General features: G+C 35.0%; 1 protein-coding gene across 5 annotated transcripts in view; it reads left to right on the forward strand.

The window, feature by feature from the left end:
- Diaph2 (diaphanous related formin 2) overlaps positions 1 to 17,476 on the forward strand; it is a 970,999-nt gene that overhangs the window by 217,913 nt on the left and 735,610 nt on the right. For all 5 annotated transcript variants that reach the window (XM_055608281.1, XM_055608283.1, XM_055608282.1 and 2 more), the window contains 4 exons: positions 6,403 to 6,477; positions 7,447 to 7,516; positions 10,568 to 10,704; positions 11,841 to 11,949. In XM_055608281.1, coding sequence (XP_055464256.1) covers positions 6,403 to 6,477; positions 7,447 to 7,516; positions 10,568 to 10,704; positions 11,841 to 11,949 — 391 coding nt within the window. The remainder of the gene's footprint in view (positions 1 to 6,402; positions 6,478 to 7,446; positions 7,517 to 10,567; positions 10,705 to 11,840; positions 11,950 to 17,476) is intronic.

Below are 17,476 nucleotides of genomic sequence, written 5' to 3' on the forward strand. Positions count from 1 at the left end.
TCTTCTTGCATGGTCCTTGGTTGATTCATCAGTCTTTGCAGTACAGCTGAGCCCAGGTTTTTTTTTTTTTTTTTTTTTTTTTTGGTTCTATTGGTCTCCTTGTGGAGCTCCTATCCCCTCCAAGTCTTTCTGTCTCCCCCTTCTTTTTTGATGGAGCATATAATAAATAAAATATACTTTATAGATTTTTATTCTGCATCTAACTATAGCCATTTGTGTGTTTAAGGAATAGTTTACGTCATCAAATCAAAACAACCAGAAAAGAATGGTATTAACCAATTGTTTTAGGGTTCATAGCAATGATTGAACATTATACACTGACCTGTATTGCCAGACTGTCCTCCATTTCTCCTTCTCTCCCTCCCTTCTATACTTTCTCTTTTAAGACCCTGCATAAATTTCCTATATTGTCCTTGACTTCATGCTCTAACCCAGGCCGGCCTTGAACTTGTGATTCTTCATCTTCAATCTTCAGAGTAGCATTAAATATAGGTCTTTTGCAGAAGGCTGACTTAACTGGTGCCTTTTATGTTAGTTATTGATAATGATTTAATACAATGAAGGAAGCAGTTGAAAACTCTTTGATTCTGATTGTTTTTTGCCTAAGAAAAACTAGCCAACTATTTTTATTTTTATTTTTCATTTTTTTAAATCTCGATGACAGAGTAACTTAATTGATATTGAAACTAGTAAATCTACTCTTTTCACAATGTGTTTTTTTGTATTAATTTATTTGTACAATCAAGACAAGTTTATTCTGGCCATCCTGCTTATCTGCCTGCCTACTGCAGTCCTTCCTTCCTTCCTTCCTTCCTTCCTTCCTTCCTTCCTTCCTTCCTCCTCTCCCTCCCTTCCTCCCTTCCACATATATTATATCTTAACGTTGGTCTTTATCTGTCCAAAATGAGAATAAAAGTAACTATTATGCTTGTCATGAGTGTTATGAACCTATGATCCCAGTAGTTATACAGCTAAGCAAGGAGATTGTGAGGTGGAGATGACCTTTTATACATTTTGAGTTCCAGGCCAGCCTGAGATCTTGTGTCATAAAACTAAGAATAGACATATAGCTCAGTGTGGTAGACTGCTTACCAGCCATTTGCAAGGCTCTGAGTTTGATCTCTCTTTGGTCCTCCTTCCAAGGGTCCAGCTTGTGGGTGAAGACGGGGAGAAGACAGAGAAGGTGAGAGGTGCTGACTCATCACACAGACACCAGAAGTTGGGTGCATGCAAAACAAGGATGAGTGGCTGCAGACTCATTTATTCTGGATGAGGGAGCAGCTTATATAGTTTTTGGGTGACCAATCAGGTTCTTCCACACTGTCTCTGAGCCTGCCATTGATTCATCTCTGGGCAGACTCCCCAATGTCAGGGCAGATCACTTACTTTTTGCTTGACCTCCTTATGCCATGAGCCCTAATGTCCCTTGGCAGGGAATGACTATATCTCTCCAGTACACCCAACCAAATGTCATTAACATTTTGTCAACATCTAGTGAAATCTTAGTATTTATAACATTATGGTTCCTTTAAAAGTTATTGATGTCTTGGAAGACTTATTAAATTGAAATGTGTATCTTTTATAATTTACTATACTTTTCAATTTTTTCTGAAAATAATTATAGGCAGGTTGAATTTACTGAAGGGTAATATCTCTCTCATCAGTACTTCATATTGTATTCAGTCCTTTTAAAAATCCATCCATCATGCACTATCATTTTGTTAGAACATATTCATTGGGATAGAAAAATAAAGACTAGGTTTAGCTTAGTTTTGTCAGATAAACATTTAAGGTTCCTGGTTTGGTTAATGGGTGATTGTTGGGGATTTTGAATATTAATTGTCTTAGATTATATTTTGATAAATTATATTTGCAGCTACTGATTCAGGAAATTGATGTACAAAAATGTACAAAATTTCTTGTAAATAAACGAAGGAATTAAAGATACCTAATGTATATCATGATAACTGTAGTAAATAATAGTATATTGTACCTTTGAAAACTGCCGAGAAAGTAAATTTTTACTGTTTTTACCATAGGAAAATGATAATGATAAGAGACATGTATATGTTGTTACTCCATGATGGACAGCTATACTTGTCTATTTTTAGTGCACATATAAGTCATATGTACACTAAAAATAGATATAGGGTGTTTTTTTTTAATTTTTTATTAATTACACTTTATTCATTTTGTATCCCCCCATAAGCCCCTCCCTCCTCCCCTTTCTGCATGCATGCCACTCCCCAAGTCCACTGATAGGGGAGTTTCTCCTCTCCTTTCTGATCTTAGTCTATCAGTTCTCATCAAAAGTGGCTGCATTGTCCTCTACTGTGGCCTGGTAAGGCTGCTCCCCCCTTGGGGGGAGGTGATCAAAGAGCAGGCCAATCAGATTATGGTAGATATAGTTTTTATCTTTTAAAATACAATGACTAAAAATGTATTTTACCATAAAGGTTCAGACAAAAAAAAAAAAAAAGAAAAGAAAATCTCTCCAGTTTCTTCCCCAGTGTTAAGTAGATATATTTAAAATAAAGCATAAAGATTAACACAGAAACAACAAAACTTCCTATCTTTAAAAATCATTCTTTTAGTAAACAACATTTCAAATTCGATCCACGAAGAAATGTTCCTTTTATGCATGTGTAGATAGTCTGTGCTAAAAATATCTGTGAAGATTAAATTTGTTTGATCTTTTTCTACATAGCAATCATCTTCTAAAATGAGTCGTTAATTACATGTTTTTCACATTGTACCTAGTAGGTAAGAGAAAAGGTTGCATTTCTGTTTTGTACTCATCAAAGAGGAATTGTCCTTCAACTATTTTTAACCTTCTAAAAGTGCAGGAAATTTCCTGTTTCACTTTTTTGCTGCCTAGCAGGATCAGATAGCATAATATACAATTTGGGTTAGGTAAAGGATGTACTAGTTAAGTTTTGGGTTAATGCCACTGTTTTTCTTGGTTGCATTCAAGGACTTATTTTCCATATGACAGAGAAACTCTATCATCTCGGTTTTGTTTTCTGGATTTTCAGACTGTAATTGTGATTTCTTGGAATAAATTTATTTTAATAAAATTTAATGGAATCAACAGAATTTGAATGTCTTGTAGAGTATGTGATAAAGGTTTAGCTACATTACTTTGTTATGAAAATAAATCATGTATTTTTTTCTAGTGGAAGTTAACATTTTATTGTAACATTGAAAGGATATATCCTAAGACATTATGTAAGTGTCCTAATGGAATTATAGTCACAATTTCAGAATATTAAAATATAAAGTGTGACTAGATCCTCTGCTTGGATGAAGTCTGTGGTAGCTCAGTAACCAATTGGTTTTACCCTAGTAAGGAGAACAGGGACTATTTCTGACAGGAACTCAATGGCAAGCTCTTTGACCTCCCCACCTCCCAAGGGAAGAACAGTCCTGCTAGGCCACAGAGGAGGTTTTGCAGCCAGTCCTGAAGATACCTGATAAAACACTGTCAGATGAAACCTCCCCAATCAGTGGACTTGGAAAATGGGCAGGGAGGAGATGAGGGAGGGAGGGTTTGGAAGGGAATGAGGGAGCAGGATACAGATGGGATACAGAGTTAATAAAATGTAACTAATAATAAAAAAATAAAAAAGAAAAATAAAAAAGAAATGATTGAGAAAATATAATGTATTTTGGGAATTTATAATTCAAATGAATTAAGGTATATGATAAAAGCCATGCCAGACATCAAGAGATAAGGTTATATGTGGGATTTTAAAAGAAATCCATATTCAGTTGATTTTCAGGGGAGGGAGAGATCACTAATGGTTATAAATGGTCATATGAGGTTTGGAGGCATTGAGAGATGATATTGTGGTTTCCTTCTTGTAAGAAAGAAGAAATAAACAAAGGAACTTCAAAGAGAACACCCAGAATGATCATTTGTCTGATTTTATTGTCAAATATATTATAAATTCTCAGGCTTAAAAGGTAGATTGAGGCTCCATGAAAATGTCTGGCTAAGGAATTATTGAGCCAATGTAAGTGAAATTTTGGGCTGAGGAATGTCGTTAAATGTTATTAGTCAGATATTTTAAGTGTAAAATGCACAAAAGAAAAAAAAAATGAAGCTTCAAAGACCCCTGATGGGATTCTCTCTTTTTTTAAATTAAAATTTATTGAATTTATATCTCCCTGCTGTAGCTCCCTCCTTCATGTCCTCCCGCTCCCACCCTCCCTCCTTCTCTCCCTATGCCTTTCCATTAGTACACTGATAGGGGAGGTCCTCCTCTCCTACTCTCTGACTTTAGCTTATCAGGTCTCATCTGGACTGTCTAGATTTTCTTTCTCTGTGGCCTAGTAAGGCCACCTTCCACAGGGAGTTGATCAAACAGCAGTCAACCAAGTTCATGCCGGAGACTGTCCCTGCTCTCCATATAATATAGGATAAAACATACTAAAATCTATAGTGCTAAAAAGGCTAAACAACAAGGAGGACTGGCTTCATTGTCTTCCTCTGTGGTCTGGCAAGGTTTTATCCCCCAAAAGGAGGTGATCAGAGAGCCAGCTAATGAGTTCAAGTTAGGCTTCTGTCCTGTTCCTTGTTTTCTCCTGCTTCTACTATCAATCCTGTTTGCCCTCTAAATGAGGATTAAGCATCTTCCCTAGGGTCCACCTTGCTGTTTAGCTTCTTTAGGACTATAGATTTTAGTATGTTTATCCTATATTATATGGCTAATATTTACTTATAAGTGAGTATATACCCTGTGTGTCTTTCCTCTTCTGGGTGACCTCACTCAGGGTGATTTTTTCTAGTTCCATCTATTTGCCTGCAAATTTCATGCTGAGAAGTATTCTTTTGTGTAAATATACCACAATTTTTGTATCAGTTCCCCAGTTGAGGGACATCTAGGTTGTTTCCAGCTTTTGCCTATTATGAATGAAGCTATTATGAACATGGAGCTAAGTGGCTGGATATAAATTTAATACCACCAACAACAAAATCAGAAGTCCATCTGTATAAAAAAGATAAATGGGCTGAGTAAGAAATTAGGGAGTAATCACCAATAACAAACATACCTTGGTGTGACTCTAATCAAGCAAGTGGATAAGGTCTTCCACTTGCTTGATTAGAGTCACACCAAGGTGTATATGTGTGTGTGTGTGTGTGTGTGTGTGTGTGTGTAACAACAACAACAAAAAAAACCTTCAAGTCTCTGAAGAAAGAAATTGAGGAAGATACCGTAAGATGGAAAGATCTCTCATGCTTCTGGATTGTGAAAATGGCCTTCCTACCAAAAGCAATCTACAGATTCAATGCAATTCCCATCAAAATACCAACACAATTTTTACATACCTTGAAAGAACTATTCTCATTTTCATATGGAAATACAAAAAAAACAAAAACAAAAACAAAAAAAAAAAACCAGAATTGCTAAAACAACCTTTACAATAAAAGATCTTCTGTAACTATCTCCATCCCTGATCTGATAGGATTCTTTAGTCATGTTAAGATAAAATTAACTAGTGTTAAATTGGGTTTTAGCATAAACAATGAAGGGAACAGAGGACTATTTAGAGGAAGCATTGTAAAAGAAGAAGAAACATTCTTAACTACTCAGTGGTCTAGTGTTCTAATACAAATGGCGTGTAATATTTTATCATTGTCCCAACAGTTCCAATGCTTTTCCCTCCTACAGAGCTTATGGAACATTCCAAACATAGTATTTAACACCTTTGGAATCAATTTTCTGATAAACCTTCTACTCATACAATTCTCTTTATCTTCAGTGTTCTGTTCAGGTAGCATCTTATCATAGACTTTTTTCCTTGATACATATTGAAGAAAAGCATACTAGCAGCTCACATATTTAACAAAAGTTGTATTACTTCTTTGTACCAAAGCACTAATATTTATATATTTGGTCATTCATTATCTATCTCTATAATTGTAGGTGCTAGGCTCCAAGAGGATAAGGACTTAATTATGTTGTCAGTTATATCTTTATGCTTGGAACCTTGTAGCTGCTCAACAGCTATTTACAAAACGAATAGAATAAATAAAAATGTGAAAGAGAATGACAGGTCAAACAATTAAGCCTATATTTCATATGTGAGGGACTCAAAGGGTAATGGTGTTATTAAGAGAATAGTGAGAAGAGGAGGAAATGTTGATTTGAGTGATTAGAAGTAGTGAGAGATAAACTTTCTTAATTTTGTGAAGTTGGTGAAATATATAGGGGCAAGAAAACCATGAAGAGAGGATATCATGGTCATCTGCAGCATCTAGCCTTTTATCAGAGAGAAAAAGAAAGAAAAAGATATCAATAGTATGGGAAGATTCCTGTATTTGAAAACCAAAATTTTAGTTTTAATATCTAAAGTGCTAAGAATAAAAGTCACTTGTATGTTCTTTTTAATTTTTAGCTGGGTGAACAACTTTGGCCATGAAGGACTTGGACTCTTACTGGATGTGCTGGAAAAGCTTCTGGACAAGAAACAGTAAGAATAAACATTTAAAACCTTTTACACATGGGAAAAAATTTAAACACAATGTAATATGGGTTTTTTCTTTTTAATTTTTATTTTTATATTAATTGCTGTTTATTCATTTTGCATCCCACCTGTAGCCCTCTCCCTCATTCCCTCCCAATCACTCCCTGCCTCCCTCATCTTCTCCCATGCCCCTCTCCACGTCTACTGAGAGGGGAGGCCCTCCTCCCCTTCCATCTGACTATAGCCTATCAGGTCTCATAAATACTGGCTGCATTGTCTTCCTTTGTGTCCTAGTAAGGCTGATCCCCCATCAGGGGGAGGTCATCAGCCAGCCAGTCGATGAGTTCAAGTCAGAGATAGTCCCTGTTCCCCTTACTAGGAACCCACTTGGAGACTATGCTGCCATGGGCTATATCTGTGCAGGGGTTCTAGGTTATATCCATGCATGGTCTTGGTTGGAGTATCAGTCTCAGAAAAGATTCCTGTGCCCAATTTTTTGGTTCTGTTGCTTTCTTTGTGGAGCTCCTGTCTTCATCAGATCTTTCTATCTTCCCCTTCTTTCATAATATTCCCTGAACTCTACCCAAAATTTCGCTATGAGCCTCAGCATCTGCTTTGATATGTGTTGGGTAGTTTCTTTCAGTAGCTCTCTGTAGTAGGTTCCTGTCCTGTTCCCTGTTTTCTCCCTCTTTCAATGTCCTGAATACACCACGTGTCACCCCATTTTTCGCTAGGCTTATTTAGCTGATTTTCCTGGCTAGGCGAGTGTCCCCTTCCTCTCTCACCACACCATGTGCATCCCTCCAGAAAGTGTGCTCTACTGAAGCTATGTGCTTGGTTGAAGAAGACAACCTTCCTGGAATAGGGGAGGACAGGTCTTCTGTCAAAGGTATAAGAGTAGCTGCGCTCCCCTGCTATAACCTCCAAACAAGCTCAAGGTTTTGTTTTTGTTTTTGTTTTTTCTTATTCACTTAGGCAAGAGAATATTGACAAGAAGAACCAGTACAAACTTATACAGTGCCTGAAAGCATTTATGAATAATAAGGTAAATGGTATTTACTTCTGTTTCTGTTACTAAAGGGGAAAGTTTGTTTGACAGCATGAAAATAAGGAAAAGATAAGACAGTGGGTATTAATTCTACTTTCAGTAATATGTGTATAATGCAGATTATCATAAGTTTTCTTTAAGTGGTTTTAAAAGTGTACTTTTTCACACAATATTTAATGTCATACTTTGCAATTTTGTCAACAATATTAGTTTATATCTCAAACTAAATAGTGCGTTTTTTTCTTTGTGATACTGTGAAATTTTATTTACTTTTAAATATTTATTTATATGTACTTGTTGATAGATGAATTTATGTGCAGCACATGTGTATGCATAGCCATTGCAGCCATAAGTTCTCAGATTCTGTAGCACTTAAGCTACTGGCTTGAGCTGCCTAATGTGGGTGCTTGGAATCGAACCAGTGTTTTTAACAAGAGCAATAAGTGTTCTTAACTCCTGAAACATCTTTTAAACCCTACTAGTACTAAAATGTAAATGTCGGAAGTTGAGTATCATTTCTGTTCAGAGAAAGAAATTTTGTTGTGAAAAGGAAAATTCAAGGGTAGGTCTAAGGTTCAACAAGAGTTGAAGAGTTGCTAAGAGTTGCTAAGAGTGTTATAAAGCTAAGATCTATCTTTCATTTTGAATTGCTTTCAGTGATTAAAGAGTCATAAAATAAATCTTTGGAAGAGATCATGCATTTTGATATATGTATACTCATGTTTCTATTATACAATATGGTGGAGACCTACAGATAAAATAACTGTGACTAATATGCTTCATTTCATAATTGCCTTTGGATGATATTTTAATTCTCTCAAATTTCTTTATATAAATAAGTAATTATAATAGTAACCAGAAACTTGCTAAAAGTGAGCTATCACTATTAATAGTGCAATAATACTGTGTATTTAAGTAATAGAAAACACTCTTTCTTTGGAATGTACAATTATATATTACTGCCTTATCATATAATCATATTAACCAGCAACTAATATTATTTGCAAATGCAGTACATGGTTTCTAATGAACTACTTCATCACATCAGTTTTACTGCTATGTCTAGTGGTTTATTATTATATTTTACATTGAATTATGTATACATATGATGTGCCAATACATGCCTGTGAATGTCAAACTATAACTTGCTGGAATTCCTTCCTTTCTTCCACCATGAGGTTCCCAGGGACCAAACTTCGATTGTCAGGCATTTTATTGAATACTTTCATCCCCTGAGCCATCTCACTGACCCACCTGGAAATATCTTATAGAATGACTCCCATCACTACCTAGTATAGAATTTCTGTACTTCTGTGCTTTTGGCCTTTAGTTCCCACATGTCATGGGATCTAATGCGTAACAGGAATGAACTTAATTGAACTTTGATATTCCATAGCTCAAGAAGGATCTCTTCCTCCAACTGACAAAAGTAGTAACTTTATAAAAGATAACCTAATACTAGAAATCAGAAATGCAGTCATATTTTGCAAATCTCAAGCAGGTACGGCCTTTGAAAAATAACTTAGCCTCTGGTTAATCAGTCTCCTTCTCAGTAAATTGAGCTATGGGAGCTTTTGCTCTACATTCTTGTTGATTCATGTTGTCAACTATCATAGTTTTGTAGGATAATTACTCATTATAATTAGAATAATGACTAAAGAAAGTTATCGTAATAGGATTTCCCAGTTCCCATAGGTAATGCTCGTATATTTCAAGACTCAGTTCTTTTTCTTAATTGTTTGGCAGTTTTGAAGAACAGGATTATTTAATTTAAATTATTCTAAATTAAATGAAAGTTTTTGTTTGGCTATGTTTATGACTTGGATATATATCCTCACCACGTGAATAAATGAGTCCTTTATATTATAGTCATGTGAAACAATTAATAAACAGACATTTTGAATAGAGTTATATAGTCATTTTAAGTTGGAATGCATTTTCCAAATCGAAGAAAATAACTTTCTTCTGAAACAACTTCAGCACTTTATTTGTTTGTTTTTTGTTTGTTTGTTTGTTTTTATTTTTGGCCCTTGAAGTTGAGGTTACTTACATCAGGAACTGTTTGAATATCTGCATGTTCCCTATTTATTAAGACTCACACTAAAGTCATATTTAAGAAGCTTAGCCTGGTTCCCTTGTTTTCATTAAGAACAAACATGCTGTTCATACGTTTGGTACTTTACCAAATGTTATCTTGTAATATACTCCAACAAATGTAGTGCTACCCTGGAACTATAAAATGTAGCAAACTTTTAATGAGAAAAATTGAAATATACTTTATGAGACACAGGTGAAAGAAAGCAATAAGTTATTATTTTTTTTAACTTGAAAATCTGTTTATTGATATTTGTGAATGCATGTATGTACATACTTGGTCTCATGCCTAGAAAACAAATAAAACTGATACAGTTTTTTTTCCCTATTTGACTGTGATATGTAAGGAAACCAAAGAGCTATGTCTCTGAGTTTATGATGTTTGTTGCTGCCTAAGAGATGAGGTTGGTGGACAAGGAAATAAGAGAAAATCCATACCATATTTTATTACTTTAACTAGCATATAGTATACATGAAAGAGTATTATCATTTTCCTTCATTGTTTTGCTTAAGTTTCAATGCCAACATATTAGAAAACTTAACCACAAATTCTACACTTTTCAAAGGATATCTCAGGACTTAAAAAATTGCTTTAGAAAATAGTCAGTATATGTTCTTGTTTGTTAAAGAAATACTAATTTTCCCCATATTTCTCTGAAATCTTTTCAAAACCTTTGAGTAATATAATGCATTTATATTGAAGCCATAAAAATTCTAAGATACAGTCATTTCACATAAAATACTGGGAGAATAACTGCATTTGAGGAGAGTTTATATAATAAAATGCACTAGGAGAATAACTGCATTTGAGGAAAGTTTATATAGTAAAATATAACATCACTTTGAAGATTTTTTTGAAATTTTTTTTTATTTTGCGTTTATTTTAAACAAAAACTATTTGTCATAGATATTTCAGTTTCAGTGATAGTTATTGTTTTGTTTTGTTTTCTTTAGTTTGGCCTACAAAGGATTCTAGGAGATGAGAGGAGCCTTTTATTGTTGGCAAGAGCAGTTGACCCAAAGCAACCCAACATGATGACTGAAATAGTAAAAATACTTTCTGCTATTTGCATTATAGGGGAAGAGAACATGTGAGTATTGACATGCTTTGTTGATTGTGTTGAAAATGACATCTTGGAAATTAGCATATCTTTTTTTGGTAACTTGCAGGAAAATAGTAGTAGATCTTAGAACATTTTTGGTTTAACATCCTTAATTTTTTTGCTATTTTTTTAAATTAAATTTATGCTTTATAATTTATTCAGAGGTTAAGAGCACTGCCTGCTCTTCCAAAGATCCTGAGTTCAAATCCAAGCACTCACATGGTGGCTTACAATCATCTAAAATGAGTTCTGGTGCCCTATTCTGGCAAGTAGGTGTACATACAGGCAGAACACTGCATACATAGTAAAAATAAATACATTTTTTTAAAAAGATTCACTCTCTTGTTGTTTAAAATCCTTATTTTTTTTAACTTTTTTCGATTTTATATAATCTAAATTTGTTAAGGATTAATTTAAAGTGAATAAATGGAATAGTGTCTTACTGAAAACATTAGTAAATTGGAAATGTGTTAAAAATTCAAAAAAGTTATTTTGGGCAGCACAGAGGAGGTAGACACACAGGAGATGTGCACACGTATACACATGCACAGAGTACATGCATGTACTGTACATTATGCAATTTAATTTTTACTATGCAGTGTTGTAACAGTTTGTGTATCACCACTATGTGCTGTAAATTTTACTCTGTCCTTTTGAAGAGCAGTCAGTACTCTGAATTTTGAAGCCAACTCTCCAGACCCCAATTTGATTTCTTTAGTTGAAGCAACTAGGTGCTTTCATTTTATACTATTGTATCATTGCATTTTACTTTATCTTGTATGGGAACCTAAAATGAAGTGAACTTATTGTTTAGAAAAAAAAAAAAGGTTGGTGTAAATTTGTAGATGAATGTTTGGAACACACAACAGTTCATACCAAAAAGAGATTAGCATGTGAAATAATAGTATGTTAAATAAACCTATTTAGCTATTCCACAACAGCGATAATTTAAAACACTGTTACATAGTGCAAGTATCTAAAATATTTTCCTACTAAATGTTGTGAAAATTACAATGGTCAGTACAAAAACCAAACACTAAAAATAAAATATAGAATGAACTATGTTTATAATGTGTGCATAAGAAATATTTCCCATTTATGTTTTGACTTGTTTCTGTCTATAGTCTAGACAAACTTTTGGGGGCCATCACCACTACAGCTGAAAGGAATAACAGAGAACGATTTTCACCAATTGTGGAAGGATTAGAAAATCATGAAGTCTTGCAACTCCAGGTGAGGTCATTTTCCCATGAATCACTTGAAGAGTTATAACTTGTGTAACTGTAATGACACCAACTTTGTAGCTGGCATTTATAGAACAGAGTATAAAACTGCAATTATTTGTATTATTCATAGTGTTTTTATGTATAGTCATTTAAAATTATGAAATTGTTTCTTTTCTATATCCATCCATTTGACTGCAAATTTCATGATCTTCTTGTTTTGAATAGCTGAGTTGTATTTCATTGTGTAAATGTACCACAATTTCTGTATCTATTCCTCAGTTGAGGGACATCTAGTTTTTTCCCTAGATTCTGACTGTTACGAATAAAGCTGCTATGAACATGGTTGAGCAAATGTCCTTGTTGTGTACTTGAGCATATTTAAGATATATGCCCAGGAGTGGAATATCTGGATCTTGAGGTAGCACCATTCCTAATTTTCTGGGAATAGCACCATATTGATTCCCAGAGTGGATGTACAAGTTTACATTCCCATCAGCAATGGAAGATGGTTCCCCTTTCTTCACATCCTCTCCAGCATGTGCTATCACTTGAGTTTTTTGTCTTAGCCATTCTGATGGGTAAAAGGTGAAGTCTCAGGGTAGTTTTGGTGTGCATTTCTTGGATGACTAAGGACACTGAACATTTATTTAAATGTTTCTTTGCCATTCAGTATTATTCTATTGAGAATTCTCTGTTTAGCTCTGTACCACATTTTCTATTTGGATTGTTTGGTTTGTTGGTGTTTAACTTCTTGAGTTCTTTATATAGTCTGGATATTAGCACTCTGTTAGATATTGGGTTGAGGAAGATCATTTCCTAGTCTGTACGCAGTGAGGTAACCCAGAAGCAGAAATACACACACAGTATATACTCACTTATCAGTGGATATTAGACATACAGCATGGGAGAAACATGGTAAAATCTGTACCCCTAAAGAAGCTAAATTAAAAGCAGGACCCTAGGGAAGATTCTCAATCCTCATTCAGCAGGGCAAACTATAGATGGATATCAGAAGCTGAAGAAGGCAGAGAACAGGACAGGAGCCTACAACAGAGACCCTCTGGAAGACTCTATTGATCAGGGTATCTAAGATGCTGCGATGTATAGCCAAACTTTGGGCTGAAGGTAGGGAATTTTTTTAAATTTATTTTAATTTTATTAATTATAACTTATTCACTTTGTATCCCAGCCGTAGCTCCCTCCCCCATCTTTTCACAATCCCACCCTCCCTCCTTCTTCTCCTATGCCCCTACCCTGGTCTAATGATAGGGTAGGTCCTCCTCCTTTTTCATCTGACTCTACTCTATCAGGACTGGCTTCATTGTCTTCCTCTCTGGCCTGGTAAGGCCGGTCCCCCCTCATGTGGAGGTGATCAAAGAGCCAGCCACTGAGTTCATGTCAGAGACAGTCTCAGGGAATCATATGTAAAAAGGCGAAGATCGAAAGAACTGGATGGGATAGGAACTCTGCAAGGAGACCAACAGAGTCAAAAAACCTGGGCTCATGGTCCCCTGGAGAAGCCAATGCTCCAACCAAGGACCCTGCTTGGAGATAACCTAGAACTCCTGCTCACATATAGCCCATAGGCAGCTCAGTCTCCAAGTCTCACCCTCAGTACAGGAAGGCAGGCTCTGGTCCTAGGAAGGTATCCACAGAAAGTGGGCTTGGGTGGTGGGTAGCCTATGGCTGAGGGGTCAGAATTGTGGATGCCCTGCTGCTGCCTGTCTAGGAAGGTACCCACAGATGGTGGGTTTAGGCAGGTGGCCTTAGGGCTGCAAAGAGCACTGGATGGGAGCTCAGGAATTTCCCTGGTATTAGCAGGGTGGCTGAAAGATGGACTTTCAAGTATCTCCGTGTATTCTTCTCTCACCTGAGAAACACAGACGTCTGGGTTTTGAGGTCCACAGTACAGCCTGTAGTCACCCTCCTCTCACTGCTGAGATCCTGTTGAAAGTCTCTGTGTGGTCAGCACTGCCCTCTTCTTAAGCTGCATGGTACTCTTTCACAGTCATATATTTGAAGCAAGACAGTCACAAGTTTCAAGCCAGCCTGGGATACAAACAACCAATGAAAAAAATTAAAAATAAAATTCAATATAATTCTCTTTGTGCGTTTCAATCAATAATCAGAACTCTGACTCACCAATGCAGAGGGAATTGGATGTTATCTCCTGTCTCTGTGACCATGAGAAAACTTTGTAGACCCAGACTAAAGGTGTTTAATTTTAAAAATGATAAAACCCATTGCTTTTAGTGATTTTAGGAAATGCTTTACCTTATTAAAGACTGCATTGGTTTTGTGGGAACAGAAGTCATATTTGTTACTCATATTTAAAGACAAAAGCTCCTGAACTGCACATTTTATTTTGTAATAAATTTTATTTAATTATTGCAGCAAATCAGCTTTATAAGTATTATTAATTATTTCTTCATTAGGTGGATAAGCTGAGTGAGACTGCATCACTTATATAGTAGACATGGTTTGTAGGAGCTTGAATTTGTTTTCAAATTGCTATTTGTTTTAGATAGTATATATACAATTTGATGCTCCATACAATACTTTGAAAATGTTATAGCATCACTCTAAGAGATTTTTTTGCATCTATATTTAATATTTCAAATGGTTTGATAGTGAGAATACATGTGAAAATTTTCTACTTGATGTGACACAAACACAATTGATTTTTCTTTTTTATTATGTTATGAAGTAGTGACAGCTTTTCTCTCACAGTTGGATACTGTGTCTGACAGATGAATTGGCTTATTTATATAAAGAGAATCTGTAGTATTATAAAACTACATATAATATTTCTTCAGATATGCCAAAAATTTAAGTGTTCTATTTCAGTTATGATGAGGATATTGAGAAACTTTTATTGTATGATTCTTATGCATTGGTGTTTTTAAATGGAGATTTTTCCCTGTTGTGTTTTTTAATCTATGACCCAGTTTTCATATTATTAATTTTAGTCTCAATAGAATTTCATACTTTTAATGAAAACCTAAAATGTGCAATTTTAAAATATCTTTTCCAGTGTTTTGTCTTTGTTGCTACATGGGCTCTGCTTACCTAACTAGATTTTTTTCCCCAGTGCTAGGCACGCATATATTAAGCCTCTACTTCACTTCCAAAGTTTAGGACTCAAGTATTTAGTTTAGAATCAAATTTCATTGCATTTGGACCACTTTCCCATATGTGGGACAAGTACATTTACATAATTAAAAAATTTAAATGAAAATTCACCCAGAATTCTGTTTTCTATATTATCTTCATTTTACTGATCAGGGACTGAATTGCAAGGAGGCTAAGTAATCAGTCCTCTCTGAATCACACAGCTGTTAAATTTAGAATGATGAATTGAATTTATGATATAAGCATCTAGAACTATCTTGCATGTCCATTATAGTAAAACCTACGTTGTTGTTATAGAGTAGTTTACCCTAGACAGTGAGACACTACTGATGTTCTCTGGCTTTCATGGTGCTGCACAGAATAGAATGATTAAGTGGCAAGTGTTTAACAGGTACCATATGGAAAGAATCATAGACATCTTGCTAAATAGTCAAGAAATTGTCGAATACTGATTATGGATGCAAACATATCTAAACTACAATTTGAAATTTCCTGTTTTAATGAGCTATAAAATTTAGTAATTTATTATATACAAGGCCTAATAGTCTCCTAAGAATTGTGAAGTTGGTATATTAGGCATAATAAATTAACATGAATGAGAAAATGTCCTGTAAAAGTTCTAAAATATGCTCAGAATACTGAAATTAAAAACAAAAGTTAAAATCTGTTGTTTAAAGTCTTGTTGTATTTTAACAGAATTACTTTTCTATTTTGGTAGTGTCCTGAGACTTCTTTTTTTTTTATTTTTATTAATTACACTTTATTCATTTTGTATCCCCCCATAAGCCCCTCCCTCCTCCCCTCCCGATCCCACCCTCCCTCCCCTTTCTGCATGCATTCCACTCCCCAAGTCCACTGATAGGGGAGGTTCTCCTCTTCTTTCTGATCTTAGTCTATCAGTTCTCATCAAAAGTGGCTGCATTGTCCTCTACTGTGGCCTGGTAAGGCTGCTCCCCCCTCAGGGGGAAGTGATCAATGTCATGAAGTAATCCTGTTAAAATACTGAACTAATTATGTTTTAAACTAACAACTTTTTACAGATGTTTTCTAACTTAGCTATGATAGGATTTTCATTACTTTCGTGGTTGAAGAAACAGGTTGAGGATAAATCACATCAACATATATTTGCTCTCTTCATTGCCTTTCAGCTTATTTGCACTGTTCAGTTTCCAAACTGTATTTCCTTCATTTCAACTGATTTATACTTACTAGCCTCTCATCTTCCTTTTCATTTTGTAGTACATGTCTCAGAAAGAATCATCTATACTTATTTTTCTATTTTCTAAATCACCTTTCACAACCCAGCTTTCTCACAGCTTCAAAATTAAAAACAAAACAAAGTTTAATGATCTTTTAAAAATGTTTTACTATTATTATTATTACAATTTATTCACTTTGTAACCTGGCTGTAGCCCCCTCTTTCATTTCCTCTCGAGCTCACCCTCCCTCCTCCTTATGCCCCTACCCTAGTACACTGGTAGGGGAGGTCCTCCTGCCCTACTATCTGACTTTAGGTCTCATCAGGACTGTTTAGATTCTCTTTCTCTGTGACCTTGTAAGGCCACCTCACCGGGAGGAGATGATCAAAGAGCATGCATTGAAGTGCATGCCAGAGATTGCCCTTGCTCCCCTTACTAGCTGACCCTCATGGAGAATGAGCTGCCCATGGGCTACATGATCTTCTAATATCAAAATCTAATTATTTCTTCCCAATCGTAGCTACTTGGCACAATTCAGCAGCATGTTCTCCTTTAAAATCTTATTCCCCTTGCTTTTCAGAGCACCATTCATTCTACTTGGTCTCTGAATAACTCTGCTTATTTTTTATTTTTAATTTTTTTTCTGACTTCTGACTTCCCAAGAACATCCTCTCTAATTTCTATCACTTGTCTTCACCAAATATCATTTTACATCCACTCATGTATATATTGATATATAAGTATTCACCAATATGTGTGTGCTAATAAATGTACATGTTTATTTTCTGCATTCATATTTTTACTTGCTTCCATAGCTTAATATATAACTGTGTCTAGTAAACCTACTGATAATTATGAAGCTCATGTTTTTCTCATTATTCAAATTCATGTCTTTGAGTGCCTAACTGGATATATTATAGGATTCCCACATGTCACAAATTTAAAATATCATTTGTAAGTGCTGTATCATATAATGTTCCAAACAATTTATATAAATTATCTCATTTAAATTATACAGCACATATGAGTAGTATCTGATGAAGTGATACTTAAAGTTTTCCTTGAGAGAGAAGAATGTCACTGGTAGAGTATTTTCTAAGAGAGAACCAGTATTAAATTAGACAAGGAGACAAAACGTACTTGTAGTATGTGAAAATTGAAGCTCTCATAGTCTACAAGTGATTTTTAAAAAGAAGACAGAAG

Source organism: Psammomys obesus, unplaced genomic scaffold (assembly GCF_907164565.1).
Source record: "Psammomys obesus unplaced genomic scaffold, mPsaObe1.curated_primary_1811, whole genome shotgun sequence".
In the NCBI taxonomy this organism is placed as follows: Eukaryota; Metazoa; Chordata; class Mammalia; order Rodentia; family Muridae; genus Psammomys; species Psammomys obesus.